This window comes from Centropristis striata, chromosome 8, assembly GCF_030273125.1.
Source record: "Centropristis striata isolate RG_2023a ecotype Rhode Island chromosome 8, C.striata_1.0, whole genome shotgun sequence".
NCBI classification, from domain to species: Eukaryota; Metazoa; Chordata; class Actinopteri; order Perciformes; family Serranidae; genus Centropristis; species Centropristis striata.
In genome coordinates, this window is record NC_081524.1 from 7,283,463 (window position 1) to 7,310,574 (window position 27,112).

Here is a 27,112-nt window from a genome sequence, read left to right on the forward strand (position 1 = left end):
AAGTTCACCCTAAGTAAGTCTTACTTACCTTAAAGTATGACCATCAACATATAAACACATACAACTTAGTTTTACTTTCAGATTTTCATGCAAAAGGTAATCAGTTTGGTGGAAAAAGTAATCAGATCCTTTACTTGAGTAAAAGTACTATTACTACTGAAATTACTCCACTACAGCTAAAAGTCCACGATTCAAAACTTACTAGTAAAAGTACAAAAGTATGAGCATCAAAATGTACTTAAAGATTCAAAAGTAAAAGTGCTTGTTGTGCAAAATGGACCCACTTAGATTGTTATAGATATTCCGTCATGGAAAAAAATTATTAAACCACATTTTTTCTTCAATTTCTTGTTCACTTTAATGCCTGGTACAACTACAGGTACATTTGTTTGGACAAATATAATGATGTAATGTACCAGGCACTAAAATGAGCAAGAAATTGAAGAAAAATAATGGTCTAATATTTTTTTCCATTACTATATATCCCAGATATATCAATTGGATTGGTGCATTTATGTCAGCACATTTTAATTAATTTTAACTACTTAATATACTGTTATGACATTGAATTTTTTAAAAAGGTCAAACTTTGAATGTATCGTGTTTTCAAATGGAAAAATACTCAAGTAAGGTACAAGTACCTCAAAATATACAATATAATTACAGTACTTGAGTAAACTTATTTCGTTACATTCCACCACTGTGCAATGTTATAGACTGGACTATTCAACAGTATATAAAGTAGTTAAAATTAGCTCAACTCTGGTATTACAATTCTACTGTTATTAATGTATGTCCAATTATTTATTTATAATAAACATGGCTTTACATGAATTTTTTCTGCATATACTGATGTGCCTTTACCTGTAATGGCGTATATCAGAGCTATTGGTTTTCTTTACTTACATCATTACACTTTACTTACATTGTTCTCCATTGTGTAAAAGTGACATAAGCATGAATATTGCTTTTGTAAAAATGTATATTTATAGTTAAAGGACATTCAGGGATTCATTCCAGCAAGTGGATTAGGAAGAGGTCTGCAGTTTCAACTTACCTGGAAGATAAAACTGAAGATTATGACTTTGCATTAAATCTTCTGTTATCCCAAATGAACAAAAACCAATAAGCAGAGTGTTAAAAAATATTATCGTTTCTTTACTTGTGTTAGATCACTGACTGGGACTCATTTTACCCACCTTTATATGCACTACAACATTACAACTACTAGCAAAATATTTGTTTTGAACAAAATAGGAACTATATACAATCATATTGATTTAATGTATGCAATAGATTTCTTAAGTTAAACAATATATTTAGCATATCAGTAAGTGGAGAGGTGCAATACTTATCCGACAGTTACTAGGAGAAATTAAAGGTTTAGTTGATATGGCTGTATGACTTTGGCAGTTGTAGAAAGGCCACAGTAATCTAATGGGAAACCAAATACAGATACAATTTGGTTTCTCAGGAGATGCTATACATCATCAGCATGGACCTTACATAAAAAAGATAATTTTCTGCTGCACAAGTTAAGACATTACATGCCAATATACTCAAAGCCAGGTTGAGACAGTAACTGGGGCAACCGTTTAAAGACAGCCACAACATTGACATGTGGTACATTAAGAACAAAGGACAAAATCATACATCCTTTACTCATATCTGACATATAGTAATTGCTTTATTCTGTTTAAGAAAGCTGGTCAAAATCTAGTTATGTCTTCAACATCACACTCAACAAACAACACCTTCTTTGGGCCTCAAACTGTACTGACTTATATTATTCTGGACGGATCCCTGGCTTTCACTCATAGAATTTAATCTTCCAATCCATTGCATGCATTTGACTGACAATTTACACAATCACTTAACTACATCTTGACCAGACATTTCCACATATTAGACTTTTTTGTTTTTTTAAATCTACAATCATAAATATCAATTATTCTACAGCCCCATAGGGGTAAAATTGCCCTCCCGTCTTGTACAAATCAGTAACACAATGAAACCGTTCCCAGTTACTGTCCACTCTTCACCTTTTCCACAGAAGCCCTTTTGGGTAGAGGCCAGGAGAGGTTTCATCCCCACTTCAACATGGGGTTTGTTCTTCGGAGCCTTTCTAGGCCAAGACGACGCTGCTCCATAACTCGCTAAAGAAAGAGTCTCTCTTGTGCTTCAGTGCTTCTAGGAAATCCTGAATCCGTTCTTCCCGGCAGGTCGAGTAGTGCAGCAGGGCCTCTTGTCTCCTCTGGGCGTCGACAGGCTTTCCATTCCCATGATGCTGCAGGTGCTCTGCTACACAGGCACGGTCCGCCTCGAGCTGCTGCACGGCCTGATGCTCTCGATGGAGGTCTCTGGCTTTCTACAATACGACACACATTCAAATTCAAATTAGGGAGGAATTGCCTCAGGGCAGGTTGAGCACATTTTACGTGCTTTTCATTCTTCATTTGTTAATAGTTTTGGCTGTGTTCATGCATTTGGCATGAATTTTGGCCAGATTGTGTATTTTTATTTGCTCTTGTTATTTCCAGCTCAGCTCCTGCAGTAAGGCTAAAATGCACTGTGTACAAACAATAGTTACATTCTTCTGGTTGAGCCATTGAAACACACTCAAAATGACATTATTGATCTCACTTACGTTAAAGTGTAATACATGCGTTTTATTAAATCTTGGTGCCAATCTGGGCTTTGGCTAGCCTGGATTAATCACAAGACAATATCACAAATGAGATATACTCTGGAGACCACCTACTCATTTTTCCATAGAGAAGCCATGGTTTACGATACTCCAGAGTCGTTTATTGGGCGCGAAGAATGTCTATCAAGCGTCTGTACGTAGCTCTTAGCCAATCGTATTAGCTTAGCCACTAACGGGGCTAGTTGGTACATTAGGCTTTTGCCAAATCTTGTTGGAAGCAAGGCTAAAACATCCTTTTTCGTGGTGACACAGGAGTGTAAAGTCAAACGTTGTTCTTTTAAAATAAACTACAAGCTTCCGTCTGTCGAATAGTACGAGTCATCGTCTCGCCGTCCCTCCCCGTTCTGTGATTGGATACCACAAGCAGGACTAAGAATCGGCCATGGACACCATGCCGCCTTGCAGTTTGAAACGAAATCGAGCGCAAAAGGCAGCATGGGTATACCCAGACTGGGCTTTGGCCTGGGAATTGATCATTTTTACTACTTTCCACCAGATTGCGTCATTTTGACCACATTCAGCATATAGAGAAAAACAAGCGATTTATACACACAATCCATACACACAAGCTTGAACTGCTTCAAATAAATAAAAAAATGGATCATCTTGAATCACATCAAAGGCACTAGGCAGTAAAAGTGTGCATACAATTTGAACCGGCCTTTGGTTCTTCAGAAATGTTTTGTTAGGATGGCAACCCCAATCTGAGTCACATTTTGCAGAAACTTCAGATACTTACTGTTCATGACATCAATATCTCTCAAATATGTGTTTTTATTTAAAAGGTATATTCAGATCAGGAAAACTTTCCAGAGCACTTTAAGACTTATTTTATTTTTAATTCTCAGGTTCACTCTTATCCAATGCGTCAATCTTTAGATCTTCATTCTCAAAGATTTCTTACATGCAGAGGTCAGTTTATTGTTACATTTAGGGACTAAATTATGGAATACCTTTTCCCATCTGGCAAAGAACTCCACCTCTATAAAATGTTTCAAAAGATGTCTAAAAGCCCATTTAACTGCTGTTTTAAAATTCTTATTCACACACAAATACACTTTTATATCGTGTTCATATTTTTGTTTTTATATTATTATTGTCATTATAACTTGTTGTTGATGTTATACATGTGTTTTCTCTATTATCAGTTAGTTATTACTTTCTTATAACTATGACATTTTAGGTGGAGGCTTTAAATAAGCCCATCTGGGATTTCTGCACTTTACACTATTTGTTATCTTTGTCATTTTATGTCATTCTAACTGTGCAAATAGATAAATTAACAATAAATAAATAAATAAATAAACCTAAACCCTGTCCATAGCAAATCCCATATTACAGACAAAAAAGGCTGTGTCTCAGTATAGGCCTTACCTGAATGGATTTGTGATTTAACTGATATTGGAGAATGGCTTCACAGAGGTTCCAGAAGGAGTACTCGGGCCACAGAACTGACTGAAACACTAGACAGGAGTGGGAAGTCTGCAGAGCAGAAGATAAAACAAAAATCAATACAAGTCTCAGAGGGGAAGCTGCAAAGTGTTTGACATTATGATCAAATCATTTATTTATCTGTCTATGTCTGTTTGGTTAATACTCTCTATCATATAACGGCGACGCCAGAAAAGTTCCTATGTGAAATGAAAGTAAAAATTCATAATTCAGAGTGTATATGCACAAATAACAACCATTTATGAGTTGAATATTAATTATATTATATTATTACATATGTCAAAACGAATTAGCAAATGATCGCATTTTGTTTTATTTACTTTTTAGACACTGTCCCAACTTTTTAGGAATCGGGGTTGTAGATTGCAACCCTAATTTGTTGAATAAGACTTTGTTATTGTAGATAAAAATGATAAGTTATACAATATAAATAAAAACATAAATAATTGATATTAAAGAGAATACAAAAAGAATGCACTGTGTTTGGGTCTGTCGTGGCTGGCACAAATATGTTGTTCAAGGCTTATGGCGTTATGAATAAACTTTAAAATATACATTTTTTATTGGTAAAATCCAATGGTTTACTCTTATCTCTGATAGCTGCAACAGATATCAATTTGTTTGCAGGTTAGCCGGTCCGAAAACAACATACAGTCATGGAAAAAATTATTAGACCATTGTTTCTTCTATTTCTTGTTCATTTAATGCCTGCTACAACTAAAGGTCCATTTTTTTGGACAAATATAATGATAACAACAAAAATAGGTGATAAGAGTTTAATTTAAGAGCTGATATCTAGACATTTTCCATGGTTTTATTGATGAAGATTTTGGTTATTATCAAGAAAACCATGGAAAATGTCTAGATATCAGCTCTTAAATTAAACTCTTATCACCTATTTTTGTTGTTATCATTATATTTGTCCAAACAAATGTACCTTTATTTGTACCAGGCATTAAAATTAACAAGAAACTCAAGAAAACAAGGGTCTAATATTTTTTTCCATGACTGTATAAAGCATACACAACTTTAAAAAAATATTTTTTATTCTAAGGAAACAGATAAATATACATCTGACACATATGTTCATATTTTTCCCAATGTGTTTGTTGCCATTAAAGACCAACTAAAAGCCTTGTTTAAAATCATGTTTGGTGGTGAACCTTTTGAACAACCTGAAATACAAGTCTAACCAGGATTACAGCTACTTTGCCTGAAAACAATCCTGAATACAGTGCCTGGGAGTTCAAATCTCCAATGTTACTTTAGTGCTTTGAAAGTTAAAGTGAGGTCTTTCAAGGCAACAACTATCGTCATTTCCCCACACAGTCATCCTCACCTGCCAAAGAAGGAAGTCGCTGAGTCGCACCTCTCCAGAGGTGCGGATGAGCAGATCAGGATTGGGAGAATTATTGCTGTACAAACACTCACTAAGCAACGCCTCTGAAACATCACTGTGCACCACAGAACACAAAGACAGCTTGTTAGAGCAGCAACTCCCCAGGTTATCTTTTTATAATCTGTGTTGCATTATGGATGATGGCAGGAAATCAACAAGATCAGCTCAATATTGCCTTCGCCATTCGTTACCTTGCTTTGATCAGGCCCTGCTCCACTCCCCAGGCCATTTCTCTCACTGCGTTGGTGATTTCATATCTGGACGTGTAGGCAAAGCACACATTCAGGAAGCATCTGCAAAACAAGCATTCGGATATCTGTGGTTAGTTATAATCTATCGTCACACTGTTAAAATAATCGCCGAAGTCATTTTTTGGTCAAAATTGTGTTTTTTTTATGCCTAAATCATCTCCTCATGACACCCTCATCCTCAGTTGATCAGATCATGTGATTTTACCCCTTTAAGATCATCACTTCTTTGACAATTCTCCACATTCATAGACATCAGATAAGAACCCAGCAAAGAAGAGCTAGAGGGAAATTGTTTAGTTATCAGTTTAGTTTATCAGTGTTTTATTGTTGACACTAATATTGGTAACACTTTACTCTAAGGCAGTGGTTCCCAACCTTTTTCTTGAGGGACCCACATTTTTACCATTGTAAACTTTGGTGACCCCCCCCCCTATTTTATATGAATTTATGATTAATATATTCACTGCTTTCATTTGCCAGTTTCTCACTGCAAAAGATGGATTTGGCTCTAATTTTGTCCATTGCTTCTATGAAGCCGAACTCAGTGTAACTTTCATGGTACCCTCTCTTTTTCTTTTTGAGATATTCAGCATTCTCGTCTCCCTGACACTTTGTCATTTTTCCATTAGCTCTGTGTTTCTGTTGCTAGGTGAGGTTACCTGTGTATACTGCAGGAAGGATGTTACACATGGCCATATTCTCGTGATATAGCCTTTATTTTTTAACTTTTCTATAGTGATTTTTTCATTTAAATAAATGAATAAATGTTTAATGTAGCCCTTATTTTGTTGTTTTTGTCACACTAATGAATTAAATGCTGACTCATCTATATTTAACACATTAGATTTATTACATCCCTTAAAATCAAGAGGGCTTCACGACCCCCCGTGGATCTTTGGCGCCCACCTGGGGGTGTCGGGCTCTAAGGTGTCTACATAAGAGTGACATGAGCGTGTCATAAACATGACATGGGATGTGTCAGGAACATTAATGACACTTTGAAGTAACATTAATGCTCATGATACTTGTCATGTCATGTTTCTGACAGGCTCGTGTGACTCTTATGTAGACACCTTCAAAATAAAGTGTTACCATATCTTGCTTAAGTCACAAAGGCATGTTCAAAAAATTGCCTAATTCATTTATTTCTCTTAAGTTACATAATTTACACACAGATGTGATCAATAAATGTCATATGTTACACTTTTGGTGAAGTTTTTTGTGATTCCTGCAAAACTTGAAAAATGAGTTAGGCGATTATTTTAACAGATATCATATAAAGTCTGTTTATGTCACATGTCAAGTGTGGTGGCAAAGGTGAATCACTAATGATGAGGATTATAGAACCAGAGGTGCTAATTAATAACACACATACTTATTGTGCTCCTTGGTTGTGATCACAGCTTTCGCAATAAGCTGCTGAAGGTCGAGTGGCAGCATGTTCAAGTCGCCGAGCACCCGGATACACACACCGTGCTTCTCCAAATTTTCCCTGCAAGAGAGGTGGGAGGAGGAGTAGAAAAAATCAAGACAAGCATGAAGAAAGACAGGGAGAACAAGAAGACCAGTCCATTTCGACAAGGCTGCTAAAACATGTCTGCCTGCATTTCCCAACCAGAGATCACAAAGGTGTTTACATAGGAATTTCCACTAAAACTACAAGTTTTCCTAAAGCAATCAAATGTTCTGTATTAAGCTGGTTTGTCAACACAAAAACACCATCGTCCATCAGCAGCAGCAGTCTTGTAGTTATCCCATAAGAACCTAGACCTATTTATTCTTAAAGGAAAATTATGGGGGATATACCACAGACCAAGTGGACCACATAGAACACGTTTATGATGTTTAAAAAAAAAAAAAAAATACTACCCCTAAATGTCAAAGATCTGTGATGTGACATATACGTGACATTGGGTGTTTATGGAATTTGTGTTTGATTTTTCTTATTTCAAAATAAATAAACTGGACACATTTTCTGTTTACAGAAACAGAAATTTGCCTTGTTCTCTGCATCTCCACAACATATACCAAAATTGTGACATTAATAGTGCTGTTGAATAACAAATTATTTTTCAGATTTGTTTTTAAGTAACAAAATAATAATAAATCAATAATAAATAAAAACAAATAACAAACCCTAATAGGGTTTAATGCAATAAAGGACACCATATTAACAGATTAGAATTTTTAAATGGGTTTAAATTTAGCCTTGTAACAAAAAATAAGCTTTTTGAAATTAGCTACCTCTTTAGATTTCTGTTTTCAGTCACACACACATATTTTGGAGAAGTCACTTCCTGTCAAAGTCACATAACCACCACACCAGGGTGTTGAGTATGTGTCGCTTAGGGATTTAATGAGTTAAGGTGAAGCATAAAGCTGAATATGGGAGATTCTAGAAGATTTAAAGTGTTTGTTACACCCGTGTCACCGAGGGTTCTTATGGGTTAAACAAACAAAGGTTCCAAGACATCTTGATACACAGAAAATGTGGAATAATTGCATGAATGTTAATAAAAATGCCTCATTATGTCCAATGTGGCACATAAATATGATGATTTATTTTCTGCAGTGTTACTGCTGTAGGGAAGAATATCATTTCAAGATGATTCGGGGCGATTACTTAAGTCATTCAAGCAAGTATGCTGCAAAACTAGCCACCCTTTTTACCTTGCCAAAACAGCAATGGAAATAACTGATATTGGGTAGCACTTTACAATAACCAACTAAATAATGTTTATAGATGGTTTATAAACCAATTATTAACATTAACAAAATGCTATACATATTTAATCTTAAAAAAATGTCAACCAATTTCTTAAAGTTATATGAATCATTTCAAAAATCATTAATATACTTAATATGGTGTTAAAAATGTTAAAATGAGTGCAACTAAAACTATTAATAAACTATTAATTTTAATTTGACTGTTTGTTAATGGTAAAGTATCTATAAACGTACATTAATATACCATCTATTTGTCATTTATAAATGACGTAGTTAGTTAAACATTAATAAATTATGTATTTACAATTCTAAATGGCCTATATAGGGTTTATAAATTATGAATAAACATTAACAAACTATCTGTTTACCATTTATAAATGATGGTTATTGTAAAGTGTTACCTGATATTGTGCACAACTATTTATAACCTGTACCACCTGTTTGGTCTAGCTTTTAACTGATTATTTTACTATTTATTTATTTATTTATTCCCGTTGTATTTTAGTTTTTATCTTTTATTTTTCTATCCTGTTGTCTTTTAGTCTTTTAGTTTTTAGCTCCAGTGTTCCCTCATGGGGGCCTCCTCACTGGGGGGTGTGTTGGGTCTGCCTGTGGGGTCTTGGAGACTCCCTGGGCCCGGGGGACTGGGCGGCTCTGCACCACGTGTGGAGTCCGCCCCGGTCTCCCCGGGTCCTGGTGGTCTCTGTGATGGCGTCCTCTATAGCTGTGGGCTCTGCCACCTCTCAGTGTGGAGACTCCCTCAGGTTGCTTTTTCCTCATCTGGATCCTCGGTGCCTTGCCATGTCTCTACACTGTCAATCAGTATGTGCTGTGTGTGAGTCTGTGAGTGTGTGTTTGTGTGCGTGCATGACTAAATGCGTATGTGCATGTTTGTGTATGTATACTTACAGATGTGTATGTGGGGGAGGGAGGGGTGGGTTTTGTCATTTTTATTGTTTGTTTTTTCTTATTTTATTTTTTTATTTTTTTTTGTAAAGCACTTTGTGTTGCATTTTTATGTATGAAAAGCGCTATATAAATAAAGTTTGATTTGATTTGATTTGATGATAAGTCCAGCCTCGTTTCCTCTTGGTCATTCCAGCATCAGTCCACAGTATATCAGAATGAATGGCACATGTAGTGGTAGGTGTTTTTGTGTCGGTGTTTTTAACTGCTTTTGTTTCCAGTAGCAGCAAAACAAATCCAACATTTCCTCAGTGTTGTTGTTTTCTAAATGCACCTGTGAGATGTGTTGATTTACAAGCATATACCTGGAGGTTTGAAAAAGTTCTTGCTACTTATAAATACCTAGGCCTGTCACGATAACACATTTTTAGGACGATATATTTTCCCAGAAACTATCACGACAAACGATAGTATTGTTGTATTGATGTTGTTTTTGTTTAATAATGACATTAGAGCATAATAAGTACAGCCTTTCCCACAACAATGAATTTTTAAATCTCAAGAATATTTAGCATTGGAATTGAAATGTGAAAAAGAAATACTAAAATATCCTAGATAACTAAAACAAATAAATACACGGCAACCAAAACTAATAAAAAAGACTTTCAGGCTCTGTTAAGAAAACATTGCAATGAGATAATCATTACGTATTATATTATTTTAATTATTAAAATAACATATAAACAGCTGGAATGGCTGCTTGGGAAATCTAGGTTGTTTTTTTTGGCAATTCGTACTGCCTGTCAAACATTTGCAACATCACTTTAAACACAACATAAAAAAGCACATAAAGTCACGCCTGTAAACAACAATATATTGAGTCCAGAAAAAAACTATCATGTCCATTTTTATATAACGAACGATAAGTCGTAAGGCCTGTCACGATAAAAGACAGTGTTGTTGTTATCGTGACAGGCCTATAAAAACCATCTTTAGTTTTTGCTGAAACAAGACACTGAACTACACAGCAGTCACTGCATTTGGTTCCTCTCAACCTAACTTTAAGGAAGCTGTGAATCATATGATGTATAAAATGTGACTTTTCCCACAAAGTGCAAAGCTATTTTAAATTGTGAACTTGAAACTCACCGTTCCTCCAGCAGCTTTTCAAACTTCTGCTTCGCCAGCTCCATCAGCCCATCCACCTCGTTTTTAGTGCGCTTGAAGTTCTCGATGCTGAAGGCGTACACTGTGACCTCCTGGATGTTCAGATGCTTACACCAACGTAATGTCTGGTGTGAAAGGGACAAAGGGTTACACATACATGGGAAACCTATAGTAACTAAAGGTAACATTTATTTAGAAAGGAAGTAGGGATGCACGATGCATATTATCGGCCGATATTGGCTTGAAAATGAACTACTGGACATCGGCCAACTATTGGCAACTACAGATATTTTTTGTACTTTTTGTGATTTTGTTTGCACAGTGCAGATTGAGTCATCATATATTGGGCTCCTGTTTCAAGTTAAATTAAAATTTAAGCAACAGTCTGTAAGGTACATGTAGTTTTATTCAATTGGGGTTTAATTGCTGTACAGTTGCATTTTTCACATGTTCCCAGTGAACACAGGTTATGTTTACTTATTATGTCAATAGGGAAATTTGCCAAATTTGCCCTGATTGTGGGTATTAGTTGTGCGGGAAAAAAATATCGGTATCGGTAATCGGCTAAATGAGTTGTAAAAAATCGGCATATCGGATATCGGCAAAAAATCCAATATCGTGCATCCCTAAAAGGAAGCTTTAATTCCAAAGCAAACTCACCTCTGCCAGCTTGTTGAAGCCCTGCATATGCCCTTCCTGGCGCTCCATGTTTTTCTTACGTGCAAAGCGGCGGTTACCATCCATGATGAAGGCCACATGTTTTGGCATGGGTCCAGCCTGGGAGTGAAGAGAGATTTATGTTACACTTACAGAGACAAATTGTTATTAATACAGTTGTATAGAGCTAAACTAACAAGTCAGTCATCAGAAAAGTAATGATGCAACAATTGTGACATGCCAAATAGCCTCTGCTTCATAGGAACATCTCCCTGCCTGTTAAGTTTCATTCTTGAATCTTAGAAACAGTACACTGGGAAAAAGAACCTTGACTAAATGTCCTCTTAAACCTTTAAAGAGCTTTCAAATCATCTCATAGTCTTTGTCAGTGGACAGCATATAAGCCCCTGGCATCCAAGTTGTAGAAAAAGGTGATTTTCTTTTCAAAATCAATATTTTTGGACAATCTTTTGACAACTATTTCGACACCAACTTGAGCTCTTACATATTGTTCCGAGCATTTTTCACTATTTTCCAGCATTTTATAGACCAAATGATTCATCAAATAATAGAAAATAAGATTGATAATAATTTTCTTCATAATAACCAAAATCACTATCACGAAAACCATGGAAAATGTCTAGAAATCAGCTCTTAAATTAAACTCTTATGAGCTATTTTTGTTGCTATCATTATATTTGTCCAAGCAAATGTATCTTCAGTTGTACCAGGCATTAAATGAACAAGAAATATAAGAAACCAATGATCTAATAATTTTTTCCATGACTGAATGTTGTATTCAGACCGGCTAACCTGCAAACAAATCGTTATCTGTTGTAGCTATCAAAGATAAGAGTAAACCACTGGATTTTTACCAATAAAAATGTTATATTTTAAAGTTTATTCATAAAGCCATAAGCCTTGAACAACATATTTGTGCCAGCCACAACAGAGCCAAACACAGTGCATTCTTTTTGTATTTTGCATGTCTCTTTAATATCAATATATTCATATTAATGTTGACGTATGAAGCCCAAGCTTTTTATATATATTGTATAACTTATAATTAAGATCTATTTGCCCAAACAACCAGACATTAAAATGAGCAAGAGCCTGAAGGAAAAGGGTGGTCTAATATTGTTAAGAGTCTGGTTAATGTTGTACAGACAAAAAGGTATAGAAGAATATAAAGATTGAGACTTACCTTCAGGATATTGGCTGAAAGCTTTTCAAGCAGGTTTAATTCACCTTCTCTTATCCACGACATGTTGGGGCTCTTAAGGGTCTAAAAACAGGTGATTAAAATGGTTTTAAAAGTGTCAGCCTTGTAACCCACCCTGCAGTAGATAGAAAAAAAATCACCACGCTGCTTTTTGTACGGAAAGAAGATTATCTGGACGTGTTATTAACGTGTAATTTAGTGAAAAATGTGTCATTTTTACATGCAGCCAGTGATTGATTTAACGGCTCACATGACATGCAATGAACTTAAGTGCTATGAGGCTAAAAAAGAACAAACAGAGTCACATATCGTCCAGAAAAACACCTACTCTTGACAGAAACTGCTTCGTTCATTCAAACTATTGAACCACTCGCTGTTCTACTCCCAAAATCACTGTAATTTCATCACATCTCACAGACCTTCCAACTCACAGCCTTTACGATGACGACCACTTCCGCATTGGAGTAAAGTGACGTAACAGCGTGATGACGACTTCCTGTCAGACGTTGGTAGATTTTCAAATTATGTGGATAAACAGTTATTTATACAGTCTATGGGATGAACTCAACCGTCCACATTGAGAGGCAGAATTTTGCTAACCAAAGCTGAGGGACTTTCCCGTTTTACATATGCTGCTTTATCTCTTGATGTTAATAAAAAGGTCTCAAATAATAATAATAATAATAATAATAATCTCAAATAAAAATATTGATAAGATGCTATTTAACTTTGTATGGCGAAACAGAAACCATTACATTAAAAAATCAGTAATAATTAATTCATATGATAAGGGTGGTCTTAACTTCTTAGACTTTCACACTCTGAATAATACATTCAAAAGTAATCGGCTAAAACAATTCATTAAGAACCCCTCTTCAATTTGGAACGTCATACCAAACTTTATTTTCTCTAAATTAGGAGGACTAAATTTCCTTTTATTTTGTAATTACAATATTGAAAAAATCCCCTTAAAATGATCCAACTTTCACAAACAGATGCTTCTTTCCTAGTCATTAATCTATAAACATAATTTTTCCCTGCATAGATACTACATATGGAACAATAAAGACATTATATTTAGAAACAAATCCTTATTCCACCCCTATTGGTTTATTCACAAAATAGTCTTAGTTCATCAGTTATTTAACTCAAACGGATCATTACTTGCATATCAAGAATTTATCATAAAATATAGAATCCCAATTCCTATTGGCGACTTTAATATTGTCATAAATGCAATCTCTCTAGGTGTAATTATGTTATTTAAAAGTACATTGATACAAAATCCATCATTATTACCCTTTGATCCAACCAAACTTGAAATCGGCCAAATTTGTTTCTCCTCTACACGCAATAGTAACTGTAATATACGCTCTTTATTTCAGAAAGAAGTCGTATCAACTCCATATGTAACAACCTATTGGAATAACCTTATTAATAACCTTAACTGGAAAAAGATCCGGAATTTACCCGCTAGATATAATATAATCAATAATAAGGTTAAAGAAGCATCTTTTGAGATAATTCACAGAATTTACCCATTTAAAGTGTTGTTTTTTGTTTTTTTTTTACAAAGATTTAAGAAAGACATAGACTTAAACTGCTCTTTGTGCGATGGACACGCTGAGGATGTTTTTCATTTATTTTGGTCTTGCCCTTTCTCAACTAAATTATGGGAAGATATTTGTAACCTGATTTCTTTTTCGATTGAACCTCATTTGTCCCTGTGCTTTGAACATATACTGTTTGGCATCACTGACTTTCCTTTTGCAAAAGAAAAACAATACTATATCATCAATTTAATGGCATATTTGCTTTTTTACCTTATTAAGGGATAAGAAAAATAATTTAAATTCATTAATAAACCCAGAAAAGGAAAGCTTAGAATTTCTCCCCGTTGCACAATGAATATGATATTTACCCAAAAGCATTATTATGTTTATGGGGTCTCAAACAGATAATCATATAAATGTGAAAAGCAAACAATATTAATATGAAGGAATGAATTAAGTATTTGCAAACCTCCCAATACACACACAAAATACAAAATATAAAAAAAAATATTTAAAACTATCCAAAAACAACTGTACAACAAACAAGTGTACATACTAAAAAAAATAGTATAAATAAGTTAGTTTCAGTTAATGCAGTTGTATGACAATCCAATGCCATCTGTCAGACAGAGGTGAAGTGTAATACTAGTTTACATATTTAGACACCAAGAGATAAAAATATAGTTAAAAGGGTACAATATTACGTTCTGAAATGTATCGAAGTATCATTAGCATAAAAATGGCAATACTACTCTTACACATTTGAATGTGCTTGGCTATTTTCTACCACAGCCATACTCATATTTATTATGTTTGTAACCTACTAGTTATGCAGCTTACTTTTAAAATACTTGGATAGTATTAATATAATAAAGTTTAATTGGGGAGATAACTAAATAAATTGTAAGTAAAAATGTGTTGACAGAAAAAAAGTATATGGAGATCCAAAGTGTCTGAAGTTTTATAAATACATTTGACATTATGATAAAAGCCTAAATAATGTGAATTGAAACTGAAATGATTTGTACAATCAATGAAACACTGTTCAAGCAATAATACACAACATCAGTATATCAGTACTCTTTGGGTAGAAGGCGTCAACCTGTTCCTTAAGAATTTGTGATGGACTGTTCTTTTTTCTGACATATTAGACCAAACAATTAAGTGATTAATCATGAAAATATGATGACATATATGTTTTTAATTTATTCATTTAATTATTATTTTTTGCATGTGATTACACAAAAGTTGAAAAACGTACTTGGATGAAGAGTAAGAACGGAGATTCAGGTTTATCCTGAAGATGATTAGGCCCCTTAATCTGCTGTTATTGATAAGTGAAGACTAATCATGTTCATGCTATTGGTGTACCATTGAAAAGAGAGGTTAGGTTTTTGTGTGACATGTGACATTACAGGAGCATATAGATAAGAAATGGATGGGACCCAGAATAGGACCTTGGGGAACTCCACACAAGATGAAGGCTTGTTTTTGAATGTCTGAGAAGCCCAAATGCTAGGTCTAAAAACAAACCCTTAGTTTAGCACAGTTTACAAAACATACACACACACAAAAACACATTTCATTTAGTATTTAAAAAAGATTGTGCTGGTGTCATTTTTAAAACGCTGAATAAGTCATATTAAAAGTCACAGCAAAAAGAGAAATAAAATGACAACTAAAATTAGTTTTTTTTTTTCAACAAAGAACCCTAATTCAATTTTTAAATAGTAAATGTTTTTATTATCAAACATGTGAGTACAACAAACAAAATAATACAATTGAAAGGAAAAAAAGAAGCAATAGCTAAAACAAAGAAAACAATAAATATGAGATACATATGTCAATAACTGTTAATAGGCATATCATACAGCTGTTAAAAGAGATGCAAGGAGAGAGATGATGCAGAATTCAATTAGTTTATCAATGATGCCTACATTTAAACTTTGAGAGAGAGAATGATTTTGCCCAAATCTGCTTATTTATCTAATAAAATGTTTATATGTTGGTATGATTATTTATTTTTATAATTTATTTATTAGACATTTCACTTCACAGTGCCACCTGCTCATATATAGTCATGGAAAAAAATATTAGACCACCCATTGTTTTCTTCAATTTTCTTGTTCATTTTAATGCCTGGTACAACTAAAGGTACATTTGTTTGGACAAATATAATGACAACAACAAAAATAGCTCATAAGAGTTTAATTTAAGTGCTGATATCTAGACATTTCCATGGTTTTCTTGATCATAACCAAAATCATGATCAAGAAAACCATGGAAAATGGCTTACATATTTTTTATTGTGGTGAATTGATTCTTTCGTCATCTACAGGCATGGAAAAAAGTATTAGAATTTACTTCAACTTCTTTTTCATTTTAATACATGGTACAATTAAAGGTACATTTGTTTGAACAAATATATTGATAACAACAATAGCTGTAGCTCATAGCTCATACAAGTTTAATTTAAGAGATATCTAGACTTTGTTCTTGGTTTGAGTTATTATCAAGAAAACCATGGAGAATAGCTAGAAATCAACTCTTAAATTAAACTCTTTAGAGCTATTTTTGTTGTTATCATTATATTTGTCCAAACAAATGTACCTTTAGTTGTATCAGACATTAAAATGAACAAGAAACTGAAGAAAATGGGTGGTCTGATATTTTTTTCCATGACTGTAGATAGATAGATAGATAGATAGATAGATAGATAGATAGATAGATAGATAGATAGAACAAATATTGATCCTTTACAGAAAAGTTTAATTTAAGAGTTGATATTTAGACATTTTTCATGGCAACCATAGCTGCTGTTTTGTTAACATGGGAGTATGGAGTGTACAAAATATGCTGTATCATGAGGTAATTTGACATATTCATACACTTTTTTCATTGACTTACAAGAAAACAATACTATATTGTGATATACAGTCATGGAAATAAATATTAGACCACCCTTGCTTTCTCCTTGCTTTCTTGTTCATTTTAATGCCTGGTACAACTAAAGGTACATTTGTTTGGACAAATATAATGATAACAATAAAAATGGCTCATAAGAGTTTAATTTAAGAGCTGATATCTAGACATTTTCCATGTTTTTTTAGATAATGATTTTGGTTATTATCAAGAAAACCATGGAAAATGTCTAGATAACAGCTCTTAAATCAAACTCTTATGATCTATTTTTGTTGCTATCATTAAATTTGTCCAAAGAAATGTACCTTTAGTTGTACCAGACATTAAAATGAACACGAAATTGAAGGAAAAAGGGTGGTCTAATAATTTTTTTCCATGACTGTAGATAGATAGATAGATAGATAGATAGATAGATAGATAGATAGATAGATAGATAGATAGATAGATAGATCATTTATTGATCCTTTACAGAAAAGTTTAATTTAAGAGCTGACATCTAGACATTTTTCATGGTTTTCTCGATCATTTTGGTTATTATCAAGAAAACCATGGAAAATGGCTAGATATCAGCTCTTACATTAAACTCTTGTGAGCTATTTTTGTTGTTATCATTATATTTGTCCAAAGAAATGTACCTTTAGTTGTACCAGACATTAAAATGAACACGAAATTGAAGGAAAAAGGGTGGTCTAATAATTTTGTCCATGACTGAATTTGCATATCTGCAGTGCAGTACCGCCTTCAGCCTCTGGGGTGTGACAGCAAGTTCATCAACAGTTCCTTTGCACTTCCCAATGGCAGAGAAGAAGTTTCAGATTTTTGGGGGGGTGAAGGGCTGGCCTTTTTTTGTTCCGCTGGAGAATCCTGCTTGAACGGTGAGCAGGAGCACAACAGACCGCCACAGAAACCACAGCGCCGCGGACAATCGGCCAAATCACGGCACCGGGAAGAGAAGCAGAGTGGAAGAGCGGTCAGAAATCAGCCGGTACCACCCTGCAGCTCTACCGCTACTACCTCCAGGGTCAACGGGCACACAGGCAACTAGCAGCTACCGCCGTTAGCCTCGACTCCTCTGCGGGTCTGGGGGGTTCTGGTAGGGGCAGGGGGCGGGGGTACACCGAGAAAAGGAGAAGACTACACGCCGAGAGGAGGGGGCTGGAAGTCTGATACGCTTCCAGCCTGAGGGGGCCGGCGGTTTGGCCACAGCACCCCGGACAAGATAGCTTGTACCCGCGCGGCTAAGTGAATGGGATGGAGCCGGGACCGTCTGGCGCTGGTAGGTGTATTTTTTTAAATGCAACATAGGATCAATTGGTATACCCAAGTTGTGGCTGCAGATAGACTGCAGTTGGGGGGAATAAACGGGGCACTGAAGCCTGGCCTTAGCGTCAGGGGAGATGTAGAAGAGGAGGCTTGGTGACAACCCTGTCTGTTGCATCGTTTATAGAAGACACAGAGACATGGAGGGGGCTCTTTTTGCAGCCTGCATGCACACCACTTTGTAGAGAATGGTATTATTTATCCAGATTTATAGCTGCAGACAAGGCTTTTGGAGCGCTGACAATATCCTCAGCCATGCGCGGGGGCAGGGAGGTCGTGGGAATCTGGGTGAGGAGGGACGAGGTGAAGCCCGCCTTCAAGCAGCAGCAGCAGCAGCAGCAGCAGCTGGCTGCACCCCGCAGACCCCACACAGCCTCCCCTCTCACTGACAGGCTATGGTTGCTCACACTGGCCAGGGTGTCCAAAGAGAGTTTAACTCTTATTCATACATGCGCACATTAGAGACACTGTAGGCCTAACATCTGCAGAGACACGTGCATTATTTATTTACGTTGAACCAAAAATAATCCTCAATTGTGATATCTGAGTTGACAGAAGACTTGGGGAGACTGAAGAGCATGTGCAGTGCATTGCATTTTGTCACACTGTTAAAAAAAAATTGCCTAAGTCATTTTTTGTCCAAATTGATTTTTTTGCCTAAATCATCTCCTCATGATGCAGGCCACCTATGGTAAAATCACCTACATCCTCAGTTGATCATATCATGTGATTTTACCCCTTTAAGATAATGGCCTATGTCAAGTGTGTGACTTAAGCAGATTTATTATGCCTAAATCAAAATGAAATGTGACTTAGGCAATTTTTTTGAACATGCCTTTGTGACTTAAGCAAGATATGGTAACACTTTATTTTGAAGGTGTCTACATAAGATTGACATGAGCGTGTCATAAACATGACATGGGATGTGTCATGAACATTAATGACACTTTGAAGTAACATTAATGCTCATGATACTTGTCATGTCATGTTTCTGACAGGCTTGTGTGACTCTTATGTAGACACCTTCAAAATAAAATGTTACCATATCTTGTTTAAGTCACAAAGGCATGTTCCAAAAATTGCCTAAGTCATTTATTTCTCTTAAGTTACATAATTTACACACAGTGTTATTACTATGCCAATAGCCATCCTTTGTTACATCCTTTTTGAGTGAAATGATCAATAAATGTCATATGTTGTACTTTTGGTGAAGTTTTTTGTGGTTCCTGCAAAACTTGAAAAAATTAGTTAGGCGATTATTTCAACAGGGTGACGATTTGTATGTGAGGTTTCTGTCGGCATGCTTCATGTTCAGATTTACAGCTAATGCTTATCAGTACTAGTGATGATCTTTATTTGGCAGTTTTCTTGGATGAGGTGTGGAGGCAGCCAATTTAAATGGAGACTAGGTGGAGATTAACTTTATGCCAAAGTCTGAAGTCCACCTATTGTGCAAAATCTTGAACCCTGGCATTAACAATCCAGCCTTGAGTCTTGTCTCTTGAAGATTTATATGGTTTATATATTGAATTTTGACTTTATTAAGAAGGTGTTGAACTTATAGACCATGTTAACTATCTCAGAACCATCTATGGATATCTTCTTTATTCGTACAAGTAGGCCTGAGGTTGAAATTACATTGTCATTATAGACTCTGAACCTTGAATTCAGTTGAATAGGCTTGTTTTTATTTTTTTTGGATGGGGGGATGGGTCCCTGGGGCCCCTGTTCTCAAAGTCTGCTTTTGTGTTTGAAGGGTGATTATTCAATGTGCTATTTCCAAGATTGAGCTGATTGCCATGTTTAGCTCATGGTCAACAGCCAATTATTCAGAGAGCCAAACTGTTTGGCCAAAACAATTGATGCATAATTGGCTGTTCCTTCTCATTCATGTACTTGGCCCGTTGTGATCTCCTGATGAGGGAAGGGGTGTCCTTGTAAACATAAACTACTGTTACCTATTTTGAGATCTTAATGGCTCATTTCATTGCGATGGAATCGTTCAGTTTCAGCGTGTACTTGCATTTTAGCTCAGTGGCACTTTATTATTAGCTCCACTTGAGAGCTGCTATTACCGACAAAGTCAAAATTGAATTATTTAAAAGGTACAAACTGAACCCAGGATGTAAAAACTTACTGTCTAGTACTGTATGCTTAAAAATGTATTGTACTGCAGATCTCACGAATCTGGCAAGTTAACCAAAAATAGAGTGCACAAAAATATACACATTAATCTTGACATGACTTTAAAGTAGTAATTTCCCATGTGACGTGGGCTTATTGCTCGTTACGTCATTGTAAAGACGGTAAGCAGAAAGTGTCTTCATGTTATGATGCAGCACCGAAGCTCTGCTTGAAGTCTTATCGCCCGGGAAAGACTGCTATTGTCTTGGGATATGTGAAAGCGCTGGCTCCGCTTCTCGCCATCTGCCTTCACTGGCACGAGGGCGAAGTGTGTGTCATTGTGTGAGTGTGCGTCCCTCGCAACTCACTCTAGACGCTCATTCACACATACATGCTTTCTTGCACACGGGCTATGTGTGGTCAACACATGTCTGGTGTCTGTGTTTATGGTGTTTGTCAGATGTGTTGTGGTGAGGTGTGATTCTAAACATAGACACACACACACACACACACGCTAAGCATAGCATCTTTGTGTGTTTTATCGCCAGTGGTACTCTTCCTGTCAGTTTGGCACTTTCTGAAGGCTTATGGAACATATGATTGGTTGGTATGTTTGACCCAAGGATTTCCATAGCAGCTATTTAAAGCAGGGCTTTTCCAGTAAGGGACACACACACAGGGGCCTTGGTCCGATGTGGAAACATGCTCACTCAGGACCAAAAAGGCCAAGGTCTCTTCAGCAGGACCACAGTGGCACCCTGCCTCCTCCAACAGCCCTACACACACACACACACACACACACACAGGTCCCCTGATATCCATGACAATGCTGTGTTGCCTTGGTGTCTCCATGGTGAGGCTGGGAATGTAGAGGGGGCCCCCTGTGTTTGTGTGTATCAGGGTGTGTGTTCACCGTAGCAAGGGCGCTCCCTCTGTCGTGCACCCCGTCTATTTTTGTGTGTGTGTGTGTGAGACGGAGGAGCAGGGCAGCTGGGGTCTTTGTTGTTGTGGTGGAGGAGGGCTGTTCTCTGGGGACCCAGAGGTTAAGGCGCTGGGCCCCTCTCAGGCAGGAGTCACAGCTAGCCTCACATTTAGCACCCAGTCTAGCACCCCCTCTGTATTAGACCTCCTGACCGGCTCAGACTTGTTTTTAAGACGTGATGCTCGTATGGACACTGAGCCCACCGAAAGAAGTGTGTGTTGGATGAAAACACTTTCAGAAATTAGACTTATGTTTGACTTGTGTTATGTTTGAAAGCGCAAATTATATTTTATAGCAACTTGTGCAACTTTCTTTTTAGGGCTGGGTGATATGGCCAAAATCTACCATATAATCAATGATATGCAGTCATGGAAAGAAATATTGGAGCATTGTTTTCTTCAATTTATTGTTCGTTTTAATGCCTGGTACAACTAAAGGTACATTTGTTTGGACAAATATGATGATAACAACAAAAATAGTTTCATTCAAGAGCTGATATCTAGCCATTTTCCATCATTTTCTTGATAATAACCAAAATCACTATCACGAAAACCATGGAAAATGTCTAGATATCAGCTCTTAAATTAAACTCTGATGAGCAATTTTTGTTATTATTATATTTGTCCAAACAAATGTACCTTCAGTTGTACCAGGCATTAAAATTAACAAGAAAGCAAGGAGAAAGCAAGGGTGGTCTAATATTTATTTCCATGACTGTATATCACAATATAGTATTGTTTTCTTGTAAGTCAATGAAAAAAAATGTATGAATATGTCAAATTACCTCATGGTACAGCATATTTTGTACACTCCATACTCCCATGTTAACAAAACAGCATCGCTATGGTTCGATCCAGCTTTGTGCTCATGTGCAAGGATCAGAATAGAAAGCAATGTCTAAATCATGTAAATATTCCCATAATGACACATTTTTGTACTGTTTTGACTGAAAATATCCTCACATTGCCCAACCCTAACTATTTTCATTACCAAATTGTTTATAAATTATTTATTTTCTCAATTAATTGATCATTTGGTCGATACAATGTAAAATAACAGTGGAAAATTCAGAAAAAAATCTTCAGAATGTATATAATTTTTCTTTTTCTATAAAATCTAATTTTAGAAAAACTGTCAAGATGAAGAACACACCACTTCATGCATAAAATATGAGTATTATTTTTTTTTATGCATTCAGAACAGTGAGATGTGCACCTGCTTTTATCACGGTTCCCCTATAATCCAACATGGCAGAAGTTTTTGTACAATCTGCCTGCTACAAATCTCTGCATGTAAATCAATTAATAATTGATTACGTGTTTTCAGAACAGTATCACACAACACAACATTGCAAGCAAGTTTATTAATTTTCTCTCTCATCCCTGTTGCTATGTTGTTGCATAAATAAGAATGTTTCTTTTTTTTCCAAAATATTTTTATTGAAAAATACAATAACAAATATTCAATTACAGGAATACAATTATCCTTTTCTTATTTGTTTATACATATATGTACATGTAAACAGTCACATATACACATTGGTCATTTATGCAATATAAGATGCGCAACAACAGTAATAGGCAGAAATTCAATCATGTAGTACTAGGGTTGTCAAAAGTATCGATACTCAAAAAAGTATCGATACAAATTTTTAAAAAATTATTATTATTCTTTTTTCTATTAATTTAAACAAAACACAACATAAGTCACCAATGGACAAACATAGTAAAAAGGAAAAAAAAGAAAGAAAAAGAACAACAACAAAATCACAAAACAAACCTAAATAAATAAAACAACAATAATAAATAAGAACTTTAACACATTAAATAACATTAAAACTAAAACTAGACACAAACAAACATCAAACATAATTACCACATAAAACATACAGTATATCAGTAAACTTAATAACCTAAGAGAAAATATTCTGTTCTGTTAATTTTTACATGTTGCATTTTTCTTGTTAATAAAAATATTTCTGTTAAATTTTGAGGTCTATGTTTTTATCCTTGTGGTATTGAAAATGGTATCGAGTATCGAATATTTTCTTGAGTATCGGTATCGAGTTGAAAATTTTAGTATCGTGACAACCCTATGTACTACCTCTAAATTAGTGAAATAGGAAATAAAAGGTTGCCATTTGTGAAAAAAAATTGACTGTACTTACTATATTTAATTTTTTAAAGCCTTAAAAAAAACATGATGTCTTTAAGGCAACGGGAAATAGAAGGATATTTAGCAGACTTCCAATGTATAAATAAGAATGTTTCTAATGTATTCCTTTTCTTCCTCTCCCTACTGCCCTCCCCCTTCTCTCCCTCATCCGTCCTCCCTTGACCTTATGTGGTCGTCCCTCCTCCTTTTCCTTTTGCCTTGTCAATATCCTCCTCCATCATCCTTTATCCTACCACTTATATAACATACATCTGCCCCTTTCTCTGGCCCCCAATGCACATTTTGCTGCTCGACTGTTCCACTCTCCTGGTTTCTCTCTTGTCCTCTCTTTCCTCTCACTCTTCCTGTCTTTTTCTGTCCACCTATCATGTCCCCCTGACCCCTGCCCACGCTTCCTTCCCTGCATATGCCACATTTTTCTGTCCCCTTGGAACCCACAACCACTTCCTTTGCCTCCTCCTCACTTAACTGTTCTTTATCTCATGTGTGCCTGCTTTGCTTGTACCCTTCCCCTCGCTCTTTTTTTCTGTTGCTTCTTTGCACACCCACTTTCCTCATCACATTCATTTCCTGCTGTCTTTTTGCTCCGGACCTCGTCCCTTCTGTCCCACCTGTCCTTGTCCATGGCTCCCTATCCTCTGTCTGTCCAGTGCCCATGGGGGCCTTCCCCCCACCCCTGCAGCAGGTGTTCCATGCCCCCCGCCGGCCAGGCATGGGTACCGTGGGCAAGCCCATCAAGCTGCTGGCCAACTACTTCGAGGTTGAGATCCCAAAGATGGACGTCTATCACTACGAGGTGGACATCAAGCCCGACAAGTGCCCACGGAGAGTCAACAGGTAATAGGACACGCGGCGATAGGCCTGTCACCATAATCACCATATCTTTAAATTTAATAATTACTATTCCTTTCAATGAAAAAGACTCGTCTGCCTTTGAGGGGTAATAGCAACATTCCACTCAATAACTGTGATCTGCCATGATTGATGTAGGACAATTAACCCACTAAGGCATGAATACCATTTAGCCTTTTACTCAGCTTTCTCTGCTTTAGACTTTAGACACTTTAGATTAGGGAACACATATCCATCGTTAATTAGTTGCTTATTAGCATGCAAATAAGTAAAACTAAAACAACGTCGATATAATGTTACTTTCGTTTATCGTGATAGTTTTTTGGAAAATATATCATCCTAAAAAATGTGTTATTGTGTCAGGCATACACTTCTGTCTGACGGCAGCCACATTTCTTGTCTCTGGTGTCGCACGTTAATAAAAAAAAAAGATCAGTACTTGTCAGCCTTCAGGTGTCATAAGCGGTTATTAACTTGTGGCAGCAAGGCGTGCAGTTTAAGAAGTCATCAAGCAGCTGAAATGTCTGCAGCGCTGAGCAGTTGGAAAATTGGATAATGAAAGCTCAACAGTCACTTGTAATCACTATGTTGTCAGTCTTTCATGAGGCGGCAGCAACAACAGTTCCTTTCAACATGGACAATGCAAACGGGGAGTAAAATGTAATTCTTTGTAAGAACTATTTATTTATTTTTACTGGTGGATTACCATGTTTTTGTGTGCAGAAAAAGAATTTACTGCAGCTAAAGCAGAAGTCTTCAGCTCTCAAGTATACCTTACATGGATTGGTCTTACAGCTTTAATGTGCATTATACAGGTACATCTCAATACATTAGAACAGGGATGGGCAACTGGAGGCCCGGGGGCCGCATACGGCCCGCACCCTCACTTTAAGTGACCCTCAGTACAACTACATGCATTTGAGCATGAAATCTTAAAAATGCAGTGTAAAAATGCACAAAATTACTTCTTGCAATTAATGTTGGTCTGCTGTTCTTGCACTGAAAAAAAATAAATCACAATAAGTGGTTATTTTTTATTCGCTTCAAACCTTTTGTATTCCTATTTATACTGTTATACATGCATTTGAGCATGAAATATGTCAAGTTACTGCACTGTAAACATATTTAACATAAAAATGAAGCAACGTCAAATCTTGCCATCAGCTTCCCTCTAAAGTTCTGGCTTGAACTCCATACCAGATTTTTTTTTAAACGATATTCGGCCAAGCAAAACCGGAGATAATGTCAAATATATTTAGTATAAAAATATAGAACTAGAGATTATCCTCATTTTACCTGTTATACGTTATATTTGCATATATTTTAATATTTGCATGCACATGCACATTTTTGTGTGTGTGAAACATAATTTTCAAGGTCAGATTTTATGTTTTCTTTTGTTTCTTTTGGGTTCAAAATGAATTATTAGGACATATAGGTGAGGTTGCGAAGAAAAAACTGATACAAACATGCCATGTTAAAGATCTTTTAACAGATTTTTAATGGACCTAATAGCCCAAGATTTCAGAGGGTTAAATTACAGTTTCATCATATCTGACTAAGTGCACGGTCCTATATGTGGCCCTGTGGTAGTGTCAATGAAAAATGGTGGCCCCCTCCAGCATTTAAGTTGCCCATCCCTGTATGAGATAAAAAGCCTCTATGAAGATCATAACCAGTGTTACTCCTCATCACGTCTTGAAATGCAAAAAGTAATGCGAGAGAGAGAAAACCATACTTCTGTGCAGAATCAGGCATAAATGAACTGAATTTAGTATGGATGGGTTTCAGATGATATTAAGCAGGAGGAAGCTGTCTCCTCCTGTGCTCGCTCTGCCCGAGTCACCGGACTGGACAGATGGTGGAGTCGGAAATGAATCTAACTTAACTGACCCTTTCACCTTGGCGGGTGTTTATGCATCAGAGTGAGCTTGAAGAAGCCCTTGTATTGCGTAGCTGAATCATTTGCTGTCAGATGCTCTGTGAATCAAATTGTTTGTGTCAAAAGTTACTCATTTGGGAGGAGGTCAAAGAATATTATTAGTTGGAAAGAATATGCTTTTTCTGTCTAAGACTCAGCGGAGCAGGTTTATTTAAAAAAAAAAAAAAAAAGAAAAAAAGAAGTCTGTTGCTTCCTTCCTGCTTAACAAGCATCAGTATTTTTTTCAGCTGTAACAAATTAAAAACAAATGAGAGTTGCTGTGGTCACGATTTGTCACATTTATTACTGTAATCCAAGCAACAAACGGTTCATAAACATAAATTACAAAACTCAAGGAGGGAATGTGATGTCTGTCTTGCAGATTCTTGTCATGGCTCTCCAGAGAGCCACTTCTTTTAAATTAAAAAGACTCGTCTGCCTTTGAGGGGTAATAGCAACATTCCACTCAATAACTGTGATCTGTCATCATTGATGTAGGACAATTAACCCACGAAGGCATGAATGCCGTTTAGCCTTTTACTCAGCTTTCTCTGCTTTAGACTCAAATTTGGTAACACTTTAGATTAGGGAACACATTCAACATTAATTAGTTGCTTATTAGCATGCAAATAAGTAACATATTGGCTCTTAATTAGCCATTATTAATGCCTTATTCTGCATGGCCTTATTATACAACCAGTAAGCCATTAACTAAGAGTTTTCCCTCAATAACCTCAGAATTATTGCTTATTTTATGGACTTTATAAGTCTCTAT

At 36.0% G+C, this 27,112-nt stretch overlaps 2 protein-coding genes across 6 annotated transcripts in view; one reads left to right on the forward strand and one right to left on the reverse strand.

Moving 5' to 3' along the window:
- Positions 1 to 1,137: 1,137 nt before the first annotated feature.
- On the reverse strand, positions 1,138 to 12,943 carry dhdds (dehydrodolichyl diphosphate synthase). Of its 2 annotated transcripts, none has more exons than XM_059338290.1 (9): positions 12,908 to 12,943; positions 12,471 to 12,551; positions 11,270 to 11,386; positions 10,592 to 10,734; positions 7,185 to 7,301; positions 5,750 to 5,851; positions 5,499 to 5,613; positions 4,082 to 4,189; positions 1,138 to 2,368 (listed from the first exon to the last, which is right to left on the reverse strand). In XM_059338290.1, exons 2-9 carry the CDS (start codon positions 12,531 to 12,533, stop codon positions 2,126 to 2,128), a joined length of 1,008 nt encoding a protein of 335 aa, XP_059194273.1. In that variant the 5' UTR covers positions 12,534 to 12,551; positions 12,908 to 12,943; the 3' UTR covers positions 1,138 to 2,125. The 2 variants fall into 2 exon arrangements, with proteins under 2 accessions (XP_059194273.1, XP_059194272.1); XM_059338289.1 differs by having other exon boundaries at positions 12,817 to 12,935.
- A 5,154-nt stretch (positions 12,944 to 18,097) lies between these two features.
- ago1 (argonaute RISC component 1) overlaps positions 18,098 to 27,112 on the forward strand; it is a 39,091-nt gene continuing 30,076 nt past the window's right edge. For 2 of the 4 annotated variants that reach the window (XM_059338282.1, XM_059338283.1), the window contains exons 1-2: positions 18,098 to 18,239; positions 24,215 to 24,401. In XM_059338282.1, coding sequence (XP_059194265.1) covers positions 18,215 to 18,239; positions 24,215 to 24,401 — 212 coding nt within the window. In that variant the 5' untranslated portion in view covers positions 18,098 to 18,214. Of the gene's footprint in view, positions 18,240 to 23,656; positions 24,402 to 27,112 lie in introns of those variants that run through there. The other 2 variants (XM_059338280.1, XM_059338281.1) reach the window with 2 other exon arrangements.